The sequence below is a fragment of the Gopherus evgoodei genome, chromosome 8, assembly GCF_007399415.2.
Source record: "Gopherus evgoodei ecotype Sinaloan lineage chromosome 8, rGopEvg1_v1.p, whole genome shotgun sequence".
Lineage (NCBI taxonomy): Eukaryota > Metazoa > Chordata > Testudines > Testudinidae > Gopherus > Gopherus evgoodei.
In genome coordinates this window covers 12,130,206-12,142,961 of record NC_044329.1, presented here as the reverse complement: position 1 = coordinate 12,142,961, position 12,756 = coordinate 12,130,206, and the positions used below count along the sequence as shown (strand labels likewise).

The window sequence follows — 12,756 nt, the reverse complement described above, 5'->3', positions numbered from 1 at the left end:
GAGGGAAAGATGATCTCCAAATAACATTGTGGTTGTTTTGGGAGGCTAAGGATGAGGAAAAGGGTGATAGACCTGATACCTTGCTTCCCTTTAGGAGACTATCCGTAACATCAGTTACAAGAAAAAAAAAAATTCATAGGGCACAAATGCAGCAGTGATGCAAATCGGAGTGTAGGTTGGTCAGAAAAGCTGAATGTGTGGCTAGCAATAAGTGCACATATTTGAATTTCAGGGAGTGTGCAAAAATGAGTGTAACATAACACCCTGAGGAAATAGCAGGAAAGGAGTGTAAGAAGCAGAACAACTAAGGGCTTAAGGGAGAGAGTCTATTTTATCTGCACCCTTCTTTTAATGCTTTTTCTTCAACAATTCCCCATGCCTCCTTGGCACAAAAATGGTACCCATTTGCACACCCACTGAATGCCAAATAGAGGCAAATTACACTTGCACCTGTTTTCGACAAACGTATACCACAGTTTAGAGCACTGCTGAACTTGGCACATAATATCTTTGACTCTGATTTATTTTGTAGAATTGTATCTTTCGTAACATCAAAAATATGTAGCTTCTAACACTGCACCTGGTCCAGATTGTACAGAATGAACCTAATCTTTTTTCGCTGTGATTTTTTTTTTTTCCTGAGAACAGAATTCGTGGGATTGCCTTCGGTCTCCTGCAGTTCTTGACATTATACTGGTACCTGTGTGTGAAAAGTTCCCAGTGTAAGAAAGGCCATGCCTTCTAGCTGCAGTGCTGTTTCGCAGCATTTTTTCTTCATGTTTTTAAAATGAGTAAATCATATGACAATAAACAGAAATACCCTCAGTGAAGAGAGAAGGGGAAACTGTTGTTTATCTGGTCAGGTGGTTTAGATTAGCAGTGATGCTGGTCTGTATTATGTTACTTTAAATCATAGTGTCCCAACAGGATATAAATTATGAAGATTGTTACAGTATGTTTCATCCAATGTAAGATCAACAAATTGGAATAATTTTTTTATAGGAAAATCACAGTGCTTTGGCAGGGTTATTGTTAAAGAATTTAATTTAACTTCAGATTTACTCACATTATTTCTTAATATATAAAACACTATTTGCATGATGTATGAAGTATAAACATTTGTAGAATCAAAGGCAAGAATGCCTTTTCCAAGATTACATAGAGTGGCAAACTACTTAGAATAGATCAGTGTTTGTGCTTTTGCTGTCAAAATGTTTGATATAGAGCTGGCTAGCTAGTTTCTTCACCGACATAATTGTAAACAAGTGTTGCAAGCCAGAGACGGCCTCCTTTGTGGAAAAAAGTGTAAAGGTTTTCAGATATTTTGAAAGCTTTAACATATAACTTGGGTATAGAATTTACAGCTCTAATATTGATATATAATTTTATTTTAGGGATCAAAACAAACAGGCTTCAGTTTTGCATAAATGGGATGTGATGATCAGGGATGGAAAACTTCAGCAGCCAGTCCTCATTTAATTTCTAATATGATATTCTAAATTAGGAAGAGTATAGACCGATAACTGAGGTTAATATTGTATTGATATTTCGTACAAAGTCCATGTTTTTTTAGATGTTCCAATAAAAATTCCATGTCCATGCAGGCCTACATGTCGTTAGTATTGTACCCCTACTGTTTCCCTCCATTAGTATTTTTCATAGTTAAGCGCACAATCCTCTAAAGTGCTGAGCAGCACCCATGAGACAAGAAGAATTCATAGGGTGCTCAGTATACTGCACGTTCAGGCCCTTTAGGTGTCCATAGCTTTCACTAAACCTAAGTGATCAGGTACTGTTGGCAGTAGAAAAACATAAGTTCACCTTGTTTGCTAGGAAGTGCTGATGTTCTGGCCCCAGTGGTCTATGCATTAGGCACCTCCAATACGTATTAGTATAACTCCTTGGGCCTGAACATGAAAGCAATGCAGAGGCTCCAGCTTGTATTGTATGTGGTAGCCTGCCTCCATGATGGGCTGGTTGCTGTGCATCCATCACCCCTGCACTATGGTCCGTCCACTGGCTCCAGTCTGTTTCTGTTGCCAGTTCAAAGATATAGTCCTGATTGTCAAATAGATCAGGATATCAGCAACTGCTTCTCTATCCATAGGGTGACCAGATGTCCCAATTTTGGGGTCTTTTTCTCACACAGGCACTTATTACCCTCCACCTCCTGTCCTGATTTTTGACACTTGGTCAGCCTATCTATCCAGTACGCCTCAAGGCAGCTGTGCTTTTCTAGAGCAGTGCAGCCCACAAAGTGCAGGAGGTGTTTGAAAGGTGGAGATAAAGTTCTCTGGGTCAAGGAAGTTCAGTTGTCGATCTTGCTCCCACAAGGAGTCAGACTATGCCAGAGTGTGATTATATTTAGGGCATGCTTTAGCTGCCTCCTTTTCTGAGCGAGCTTTCCCACCATTCTTGCAATGATATTAAAAACCATTTTTTATATGATGATTAATGTAAAAGCCAGCCAGAGACAAGGAAAGGCAGTTCCATGAAGACAGCTGCTTAGTGCCTTGTAGCTCTAATTTACGTAGGTATTACAGTGATGGACACAATTGAGAATCTTTAGATGGATAAATAGATAAAGATTTGATAACAAACACTTCACCAAATGTCTCTTCCTTCCCTGTTTTAACGTTGGTCGAATCTTTAGGTTTTTAAAAACATTTAACGTTTTTAAAAAATACCATAACCATGTAACAAGATGCCTCTGTTTTAACAAGGAAAAATCTTCCCTAAATGTAGCCAATAAAATTTAAAAAATGCAGATTTCACTTGGAGCACAACAGAAAATGTAATGAAACTAACTTAAACAAAATCAAGTGACTATAAACAAAGGTATTGTACAGCATACCTTTAATTTAGCTCAACATTAAGCAACTTCTTTTCTCTGCCTGCTGACCCATAAATAAAAGTTAGCTAGTTACAGGAATTAGTGAAACTTCCATACATGCAACCTACTTCACAATTTGGAGCTGAGGCCTAATGATGTGTAAGTCTCTTTATTGTTGTGTAACAGGGAGTTAAACTGCATGAAGAACAAAGAGGACAAATGCAACGCATTGTGTAATGGTACGAAGTGAAAGCAAACATGCTAAGCACTGTATATTCTAAGGTATAAATGCATTATTATGACTAGTATTATCCATTACGTACATGTATCCTATTAATAAAGGATACAAAATGTTTTTGTTATTAAATAGTAATGCTGCAAAGACAGGTAGCCCTCACCACATAAGGTCGAGGTTAATACTGCCCTCAGCATTATAATGACAGATTGGAAATAAAAACCTTAATGTATTTGTGATTAGCATATGTTTCTCTTGGCTGAAAGATTTAGGAGGCCCAGGGACCCCAAGTTCAAAACCTTTGCATTTAAAAACAAATAAATAAAATGCTTGTTAAATTGCTAGGTCTCAAAGCTATTTTTCTTGAGGAGCCCCATCTTTTGAGTAAAGAATTGCCTGAATGCTGTGTTCCAGTGATACATTATGGCACTCTATCACTGGGAACTCACCAGGCAGTGATATATTAGCACAACACATGAGCCTGCATTGCTTTGATGTATTAATCATCAGGATAATGTTGGCAAGCATTGTGCAAAAGCTGTATGTTTAAAAAGTGTTAAGATGAATTGAGTCCTTGCTTAAGACATGTGAAAAGAAGAAGAATAGCAGATTAGCAGAGGGACTCTGCAAGCCTCCCAAAGCTGTTAAATACTCTATAGTGCAACGAGGTAGATGGAATTTCATCTTTCCATTCACTCCTGAAAGCAAAGCATATAGCACAGTTTTTACCTTTCTCAGGAAAAGCAAGTTGCATTAAGCCATATTTTGTGATAGCATGTTCTGTTATTTTAAAAGTACAGTTGGGCTGTCCCAGGGCACAGCTTGAGCAAGAGGTACCAGCTGAGCTTGCTTAAAATACTTTCTCAATATTTTCTTCTTTCAGGAGTGATTTAGCAAGGAAATATTTTCCCAAAACAGGTATGTCAAAGCTGGGAGCATCTAGAAAATGAATCTCTGTCTTAGAAATTGCAGCTGAGCTACTGCTGCAACTTCAGTAGTTTTTTAGCTATTCCTTTCGTGACTCGTAGAAGAGAGAAATGGAAAAGACCCATTGGATCATCCAGTCCATCTCCTTGCCAGAGCAGGATTGTTCCATACAGTAAAATTTCTAGTGGTGTTTCCACTCTAATTTAAGTGTTGCTTCCAATATTTCCCTGGGAAAATTTTTTCACAGGTTAAGGAATGTATAGAAACCTATATTTCTAAACTTTATTTTAGTAAAACATTATCTAAATATAACTAAAATTACACAGTAAAAAATCTATATAAGGTATTCCTGTGGCTCCCATTACCGCAGTACCAGAGTACCTCACAATTTTTAATGTATTTATCTTCACAACACCTCTTGTGAGGTAGAGAAGTACTATTTTATCTCCAACTTATGGATGGGGAACCAAGGCAGAGAGAGACTGTTGATCTCATCCGGTGTGGTATTTCCTTTATTCGAAATAGCTGCTTTTAAAACTTGATGCACAGATTTTAGAAAATGCTGCTGAGGTTCTGTGTTGTGGATGATATATATATATATATATATATATATATATATATATATATATATATATATATATATATATATATATATATATATATATATATATTCAAATTAAGATCTTAAAATGATGTAATCAGTGGTTATAGCTGCCACAAACAATCTGCTGAGGTCAAGGCCGTGCAGGGACTTATCAGCATAAATAAAACACTTATCCATCTAGCAACAAGAAATATTTTCTCTGTCTGGTAAACTGTACCCACCAATGCCAAGTGACTATACTGTCATGTGACTCGTGCTTGACAATGATCTTGCACTGCAGACTGCTTAATAATTTTCATTATTTTTAATTAAAGTTGAAGAAGTGCAGACTCCAGCTCAAAATAAGGTTGGTTATGTTGCCGGAATCAGGTAATTACTTTAATTGATCACAAGATAGTTTCCTTGATCACCAATTAGACCAAATTACCGATCATGTTTCAAGACGTGAAGACATGTCCAAACTGATTGTGTAATAGTGTTTTCATATCTAATCAAACCTAAATATCTTTTCCTCCAGAGCCAATTGTGTTTTGTAAAAGGAAGCTTATGGGCCTACAAACATAAAGGTGATCCATAAACAATAGATTTCTAATTTATGTAATTAGAAAAGGATGTATTTAGGGGCTTAATGGAGATTGCACTGGTGAAATTACTCAGCAGAGCTGCTGCTCATTTTCTTAGTGGGAGATATGTGCTCTTTTGTGCATAGTTAAAATAGGCTATAATCAAAATAGAAAAAGTCGTTTATTTTAGTAACGCAGAGGAGATTGCATTGGGTAAAGCAGGGTTATATGTGTATGTATGTACATACCCCTACGTGTATATAATTGCACACACACATGATGTATGTATAAAATCATGGTTATGGGATCCTTTTAGCTCTGAAACATCCAAAAGCCTCTGCTATGTTAGTTATGTCCCACTGGAACGCTCATACTACCTGTTCCCAGGATTGAGCTCATAGGAAAGGACAACAGGACATTCTCCACGGAGGGCCCAGTGCTTAGGAATTCATTCCCTCTTGTAGTTGATGAAAACCTGAGTTTGGCTACCTTCAGGATGAAGTGCAACTTTTAAGATAACTTTCCATTTTTAGCTGTGGTGACGATGGGGGACATCATGGTCAGCTAACTGGTAATTTCTGGTCAAGTCGGTAGGTGGGGGGGAGAGGCACAGGGAATGGTTTGGTAAAGTTTAATGGTAATGATATTTGGTCACCAATTAATTTGTTCTTTAATGTTTTTTCCATTTGAACTTAAGAGTGAGTGGTGATGATTATGCAATAAAATAAAAATATCCATGGAAAAATATATGTATGTACTTGTGTGCGTGCACACGTGTGTATGTCTGTACATAGATACAGATTCTGGAAGTGCATATATGGATTTGGTCAGTTTTTTCTTGAATTCCCTCCAGTTTTCCCTGCACTGCCTGAGGTTAAAAAGGCAATCTAATTTCAGATGCCTTTCTGACTGCAGCAGTGGCTTTTAAACTATCCTTTGGAGGCAATTCTAGGTATAATTTGGTATGGTCTTGTAAATAAAGATGTTAAGGCTATGGGTATTTAAAAAAAATCTTTAAATAAAACGTAAATCTTAGAATTTTGAATAAAGCTGTATATTCCCTAATGTCTAGTGATGAGTTTACTGCTTTATGCTTTGAAGCATCTTGTTGCAATGCTTGAAATTTTTGAAATGTAATTGTTCACTCCAAGTAAAATTAAACCAAACTAGAGCTTCAAGGGAAGCTAGTGTTCCCAATTTTTTCGAATGTTCTTGGGTCAAAGAAAAAAGCTTTTTAATTGCTGACAGTTTGGTGGTTTCCAAATGACAAACCTCATTGGAATAATTTGCTCTGATTGTAACGTTTGCATTCATCTGACTGGCAAAGTGACTTACAAAGTCATACTTCATCCAGGCACTGATTCCTTTTCTTAAAGTGTTTGTAATTTGTGAGAGAAAAAAAGACTGAAACTATTATCAACCATTATGTTATTTATTGACCACATGTTTGTTTGAAATGGCCATTGCTTGATGGACCATATACAGGCTAGACTATAAATTAGTGCTTAAAATGATCTAAACAGGTAGGTCTATGTCAAGATACTAACTTATGGCAAGTATTTTAATATGAACCAGATTATGTACGTGGATACGGGGTTTTTTTGCTTTGCAGTTTTAATTTAGGCCCTGATCCTCCTAGATGGACTCCTTCATCTGTGCAGAGCCCATTGACTTCCCTTGGTCTCTGGGCAGGCACAGGGGCCTACCTACATGAGTCCTATTGCAGAGTGAGTCCTTGATTTGCATGGAATTTTTTTTTTTTTTAATGCAGAGATTTTCTGCAAATATTTTTGGCAAGGGCCTCACATTTTCTCCTTGAGTCTGTGATTAAATCCTGTATCACGGGGGAGTGTGAAGAGAAGAGGGTGGGGGACTGGGAAGTCTGTATTCTCTCATTTAAACCAGAACATTTTCTCATAAAGGAGAGAAGTGACCTCATGTGGCCAACCTCCCTCCGCCCCCCTCCAAAACAAAACAAAAATGCTTACATTCAGGGAAAGTCACTAGAAATGAACTCTGTTCCTGAAAAATACACTGTGTATATCAGAGGTGGGCAAACTATGGCCCGTGGGACTGTCCTGCCTGCCCCCCGCATTCTTGGCCGGGAGGCTAGCCCCAGCTCCTCCCCCACTATCCTCCTTCCCCCGTAGCCTCACCTCGCTCGCTCCGCTGCCAGCGCAATGCTCTGGGCGGCAGGGCTGTGAGCTCCTGGGGCAGCACAGCTGCAGAGCCCGTCCTGACCCGGTCTCTGTGCTGCGTGGTGGCGGCATGGCCGTAGCACTGCCAGCCACTGGTGCTCCACGCAGCGCAGTAAGGGGGCACGGAGCAGAGGGGGTTGGATAGAGGGCAGGGGAGTTCAAGCTGGTGGTCAGGGGGTGGGGGTGTCGATAGGGGTCGAGTGGGAATGGGGTTGAATGGGGGCAGAGATCCTGGGGGGGCAGTCAGGAAGGAGAGGGGGTTGGATGGGGTGGCAGGGGGCAGTCAGGGGACAGGGAGCGGGGGTGTGTGGATGGGGCAGGGGTCCCTCCTGGTAATAGCGGGGGTTGGATGGGGCAGGAGTCCTGGGGGTGGGGGTGGGGGCAGATCAGAAGTGGGGGCCAGGCTACGACCCCCTCCCCTAACCGGCCCTCCGTACAATTTACGAAACCCGTTGCGGCTCTCAGGCCAAAAAGTTTGCCCACTCCTGGTGTATATTGATAGTATAGCAGAGTGTTTAACTTGGAGGAAAGGTGGGGTGAAGATCTAGGGGCATAGAGGTATCTCCCTTGGGTGAATATTTAAAAATATCTGATACCTGTTGCACACCGTAGGCAAAATAATTGTTCTTCATCAGTATCTTTGGATAAGTCATTTTGGACAGAATGATCGACCAGTATCCAAAGAGGGAGAGAACTCTATCAGCAGCAAGAAAATTACCACAATCCCTTTAGGTCGGTAGTAAATTTTTAACAAGGGGACCATGACTTGGAGCAGTATCCCACTGAGCAGAGGGGGTTGTAACCCATTGCAGGAAGAAGCCAGCTAATCAGAAAGCCATGAACTCTGAGAGTTAGGGTGACCAGATAGTAAGTGTGAAAAATCAGGATGGGGTGAGGGGTAATAGAGACCCATATAACACCCCGCCCTCTGCAAATATCGGGACTGTCCCTATAAAATTAGGACATCTGATCACCCTACTGGGAGTTCATCTCTGGAGCATGTGCTGCAGAATGCTGCTTTAGTAAGGGAACGGTGAAGATAGAATGGGGAGTAATCCAGGGAAGGTGGAATGCTCCAAAAGGTGACATACTCAGAGTACTCAAAAGTACTCAAAGGGGTAGGGTACAAAACCAATTATCTTTAGGTCCCAGTACACAAGGGCCATCCCTGTCATTACACATCACTGGGCTTTTGGAATATATCCTTGTAGATCCATAACACTAACCTTAACACACGTTCCTAACATGAAATATTTCTCTGTATTCTTTTTATCCTAGGCTTTTGGATTTATGACACGAGTTGCTCTGCAAGCAGAAAAGATGAATCATCATCCCGAATGGTTTAATGTATACAACAAGGTAATACAGTGAATAACCTTTTAGGGACCTTTATGAACAATTTACTAGACCAGATCAGCGTGTAGAACATCCATTTCTGTTCCTCCTTTTCACATTAGGAAGCTTCTATACATCAAAAGAGATAGTGACTTTACCTATCTCCTTTGTGGATTTTAAAAGAATATTTGCAAAGAAGATCCAGTCCTACTGATGGGCAGAATAAATTAGCGTTGTGTGTTTGTGTGTTTTTTGTTTCTTTTATCTTAGACTGGGCTGATTTTCTTCCTGTTGTCATCATGGTAATATACTTAACATTTGACACACTGTGAAAGTGTTTAAACCTCAAATTGTTCCTACTTTTTAAACTTGTATAGTGAAGAGATTGTCTAGTCAGTGGTTAGAGAGGCAGGAATCCATAGTTCTTCTCTCAGATTTCTCACCACAGGCTGTGTGGCTTGGACACATTATATAACCTCTTCAACCAAGATTTCCTAAAGTCGAAGCCTAAAGTTAGGCTCCTAAATCCATGTTTAGGCCATCTAGATAAATATTCGGATTTTTTCAAAGCTACTGAACACTCATCAGCTCCTTTTGATGCCTGTGGAAGTTAATGGGAGTTCAGAACTTTGGAAGATCAAGCCACTTGTTCCAGTGCCGAAACAGGAGCCTGGAAAGCTAACTTACCCCTGGTCTACACTGGGGGTAGAGGGATCGATCTAAGTTACGCAACTTCAGCTACGTGAATAATGTATCTGAAGTCGACGTACTTAGATCTACTTACCGCAGTGTCTTCACTGACACTTTCCTGTTGACTCCCGACTGCGCCTCTCGCCCTGGTGGAGTACCGGAGTCGGGGAGAGTGCTCAGCGGTCAATTTATTGCATCTAGACTAGACGTGATAAATCGACACCTGCTGGATTGATCGCTGCCCGTTGATCCAGTGGGTAATGTAGACAAGCCCTTAGACTCAGATCTTGAAAATCTTGACTCTGGTGTCTCAGTGTAGCTACCTGTAAAGTCAATTATAAAATTTATTTAATTCGTAGTGGTTTCATGAGAGCAAATATTAGTCAGGTGCACTGAGACCTTCCAATAAAGGCACCACTTCAAGAGCCAAATTATTACTATCATTTTATTTTCTAATAATTCTCATTTTGTTCTATTAACTATTTTTTTCTTTAGTCACTGGTAAATATATACCATGCCTATCTAAAACAAAACAAGGGACAAGCAGAGTGATGATGCATACACATAAAGCAGTGGTTTTTTCTGACTGGCACAAAGTGCCATGTATATTTTTTTTAAAATGGGATTAATTGGCACCGAAATGGTCTAATTCTTTTTTAAACAATAAGGCAAAATTAAATACATTCTAACTATCTCATTTAAAGAGAGCCATTAAGTGATGTTGGACAAAGTGCCTATCTCACACTCTGGAAGAGTGTCTTGACTTCCCAGGGTGTTTAGATTTTCTTTTTTTGCAAATCCCTGCTACACAGGAACAACTAACAATGTAGCACATGACTTTTCTTCTGGGTAAGTCTAAACAAACTCATGCAGGCAGCCTGTATCATAGCTACACATACACCAATCTGTTTATTTTTTCCTTTCAAAACTAATCTGCAAAGAGCTAACCAGTTTCTTCACCTTTAAGATACTGATTTTTATGCTCCAGTCACTTAATTTGGTGTTTGCAACTTGGTCGATGACCTGAATTCTTCATGAAACCAATATGTGGAATTTAAATTTAAAGAATGAGTAATTTAATCGGATGCTGCCTCTTGGATGAAACCCAAGAGCATGAAGTCTAAATTACTTTTTTACTCTGTGAAATGCTTCTTTGGTTAGTCTCCAGATTCTGCTGAGCCTGCTCACCTTGCAGCTGACTCATGTGATGTCTTACAATTTGAAAAAATAGTAAGATTCCAACTCTTAGTCTGCAGGCAGGGTTTTTTAAAACCAATTAATTAAAGATCACTCTCCCCACAAAAAATTTCAAATTGAATTCTGATCAGTCTTCACTGAAAGCTTGGAATGTAAATTGTAATCCACATCCTTTCCTTTTGCTTACAGGTTCAGATAACTCTTATTTCCCATGACTGTGGAGGACTGACCAAAAGAGATGTGAAGCTGGCTCAATTTATTGACAAGGCGGCTGCTTCTGTGTAATAACTGAATGTTGAAAATAGCATTGCCTTCAGACTGCTTTATATCTGAACCTTATCATTCATTCAGTGAACGGTTCTACGTTCTAAATTGCTGCTGCCCCTCGTAGTGTAAAATGATGTGTAATAAGACTAATTTAGCAGCAACATTTAAAAAGAAACAAAAACTCATCAACCTTAATATGAGAAAACTGCCAAATCCTTATACTTATCGTTACTGGTCACACGTACAATACATCAGACAAAGCAACAAAAGTAATTTTGAACAATCCTTCCTTAGAAATTAAAATAAACTTTTCACATTAAAAACCCAAACCAGAAATATGATTCACCATTATTCCACAATGGATAAAAGCCAGAATGCTGGAAGCCTTCCAGAGAGTGAAGGATTCTCCAAGCCCCTAGCCTAGTAACCCTGCAGGGAGTAATAGCACTCGGGTACTGCCAAGTGAGCGTGCCTTGTTCTTGATCCCAGCCAGCAGGCTTTCTTTTTCTCTGTACTCTTGTATGCAGATACCAATAGTGGTGAGGTGCTTTTCAGACCTGTCACCCTCCCAGTAGTAGGATATTGAGGGCTTGATCCTGCAAACTGCTGAGTACGCTGGCCTTTATCTGTCAAAGCTCTTAAGGACATGTTGAATTTTAAGCACATGAATAGACCTGCTGAAGTCACTGGAAAAACTCATGTACTTGGGGGAAGTGCTTAAATATTTTGATGGATTGGGGCCAGAGAACTCAATATCAAACCCTTATTTTGTAATAGCATTCTCATATTTTATTAAAGCTCATCTGTAGGAAAGGGGAGTGTGGACTAAGCCAGGTTTCCATCACACCAATAAGTGCTGCCAACAGTAAAGGAAGCAATGTTGGCAGGGTTCTCTTGATAAAGTGGGCAGGGCTAATCTCAAGTTATGGTGACCCATTTTCTTATAGTTAAAATAATTTGTTTGTAAATCTTGTTCTAGGAGCTACAGATCCTACCAGCTAGGTTTAAAATCTATTTCTCTCAACATCCCAAGGTTATAAAGTCTCTGGCCTTTACTCTCACTCAGACAAAATTCTCACTGATAGCAGTTGGAGTTCTGCTCATGTAAGTATGACAAGAACAGGCCCCTCTCTGCAGTACTGAGTGTACTCAACATGCACAATCAAGCCTTTCTAATAATTACGTTGCTGCTTAACTACTGGGTTGATTGGCACCTTATAAATGCCTAGATACATAGATAGAATGACACCAGAGGCACAATTAGTAACTACTAAGAAACTAGCTCTATATTGATTCATGTCATTGTCAAAGCCTTTTTGTACATATTAGATTTGTGCTCCCCCAATACTTTCTGGATGCAGTGCAGTAGCTGCCTTCCAAATATTCCCTTCAGTAAATTTGTAAAATATGAAGCACAAAATAATTAACATATGACGTATCATGCACTTATGGACAACAGTTGTTGATAAGATTTTTGAACCGAGAAGTTTTTTAAGTTAGCATCCGTAGGCTATCAAGTTAAAACTAAAGAGAAGTAGTCTAGGTTTTATGCTCTCAAATGCCCATCCCTTAAAATCTTTTTGTATTTGTGTAAAATTAAGGATTTCTTTGACATTTTAAAGTGATCAGTGCTGCAGGGAATTACTTGAAAAAATAACTGTTGTCTTTTGTTACCCACGGATGAATAAATCTGATCCTGAAGGTTTGACAGTGCCTCTCTAATAAGCCCTGAAAACTATTTTTGTTTTTTAGAACTGAGATATTATGGGAAAGCTTTGGATAAGAACAATAAAATCTAATTCCTCCTCTGTAATTTTGTTCCTGTATAATTATTATATACATGCACATATGTGACAAAGCTGTTTTGGCATTAGCATAACTTATATCTAGTTACTGGGAGGTCTTGG

General features: G+C 39.3%; 1 protein-coding gene across 2 annotated transcripts in view; it reads left to right on the top strand.

Annotated features, from left to right (window-relative positions):
* Window positions 1-12,662, top strand: part of PCBD2 (pterin-4 alpha-carbinolamine dehydratase 2) — a 34,415-nt gene extending 21,753 nt beyond the window's left edge. The window contains exons 2-4 of one of the 2 annotated variants that reach the window (XM_030572284.1): window positions 6,775-6,889; window positions 8,639-8,719; window positions 10,772-12,662. In XM_030572284.1, coding sequence (XP_030428144.1) covers window positions 6,775-6,889; window positions 8,639-8,719; window positions 10,772-10,867 — 292 coding nt within the window. In that variant the 3' untranslated portion in view covers window positions 10,868-12,662. The remainder of the gene's footprint in view (window positions 1-6,774; window positions 6,890-8,638; window positions 8,720-10,771) is intronic. The other variant, XM_030572283.1, reaches the window with a different exon arrangement.
* Window positions 12,663-12,756: the final 94 nt, after the last annotated feature.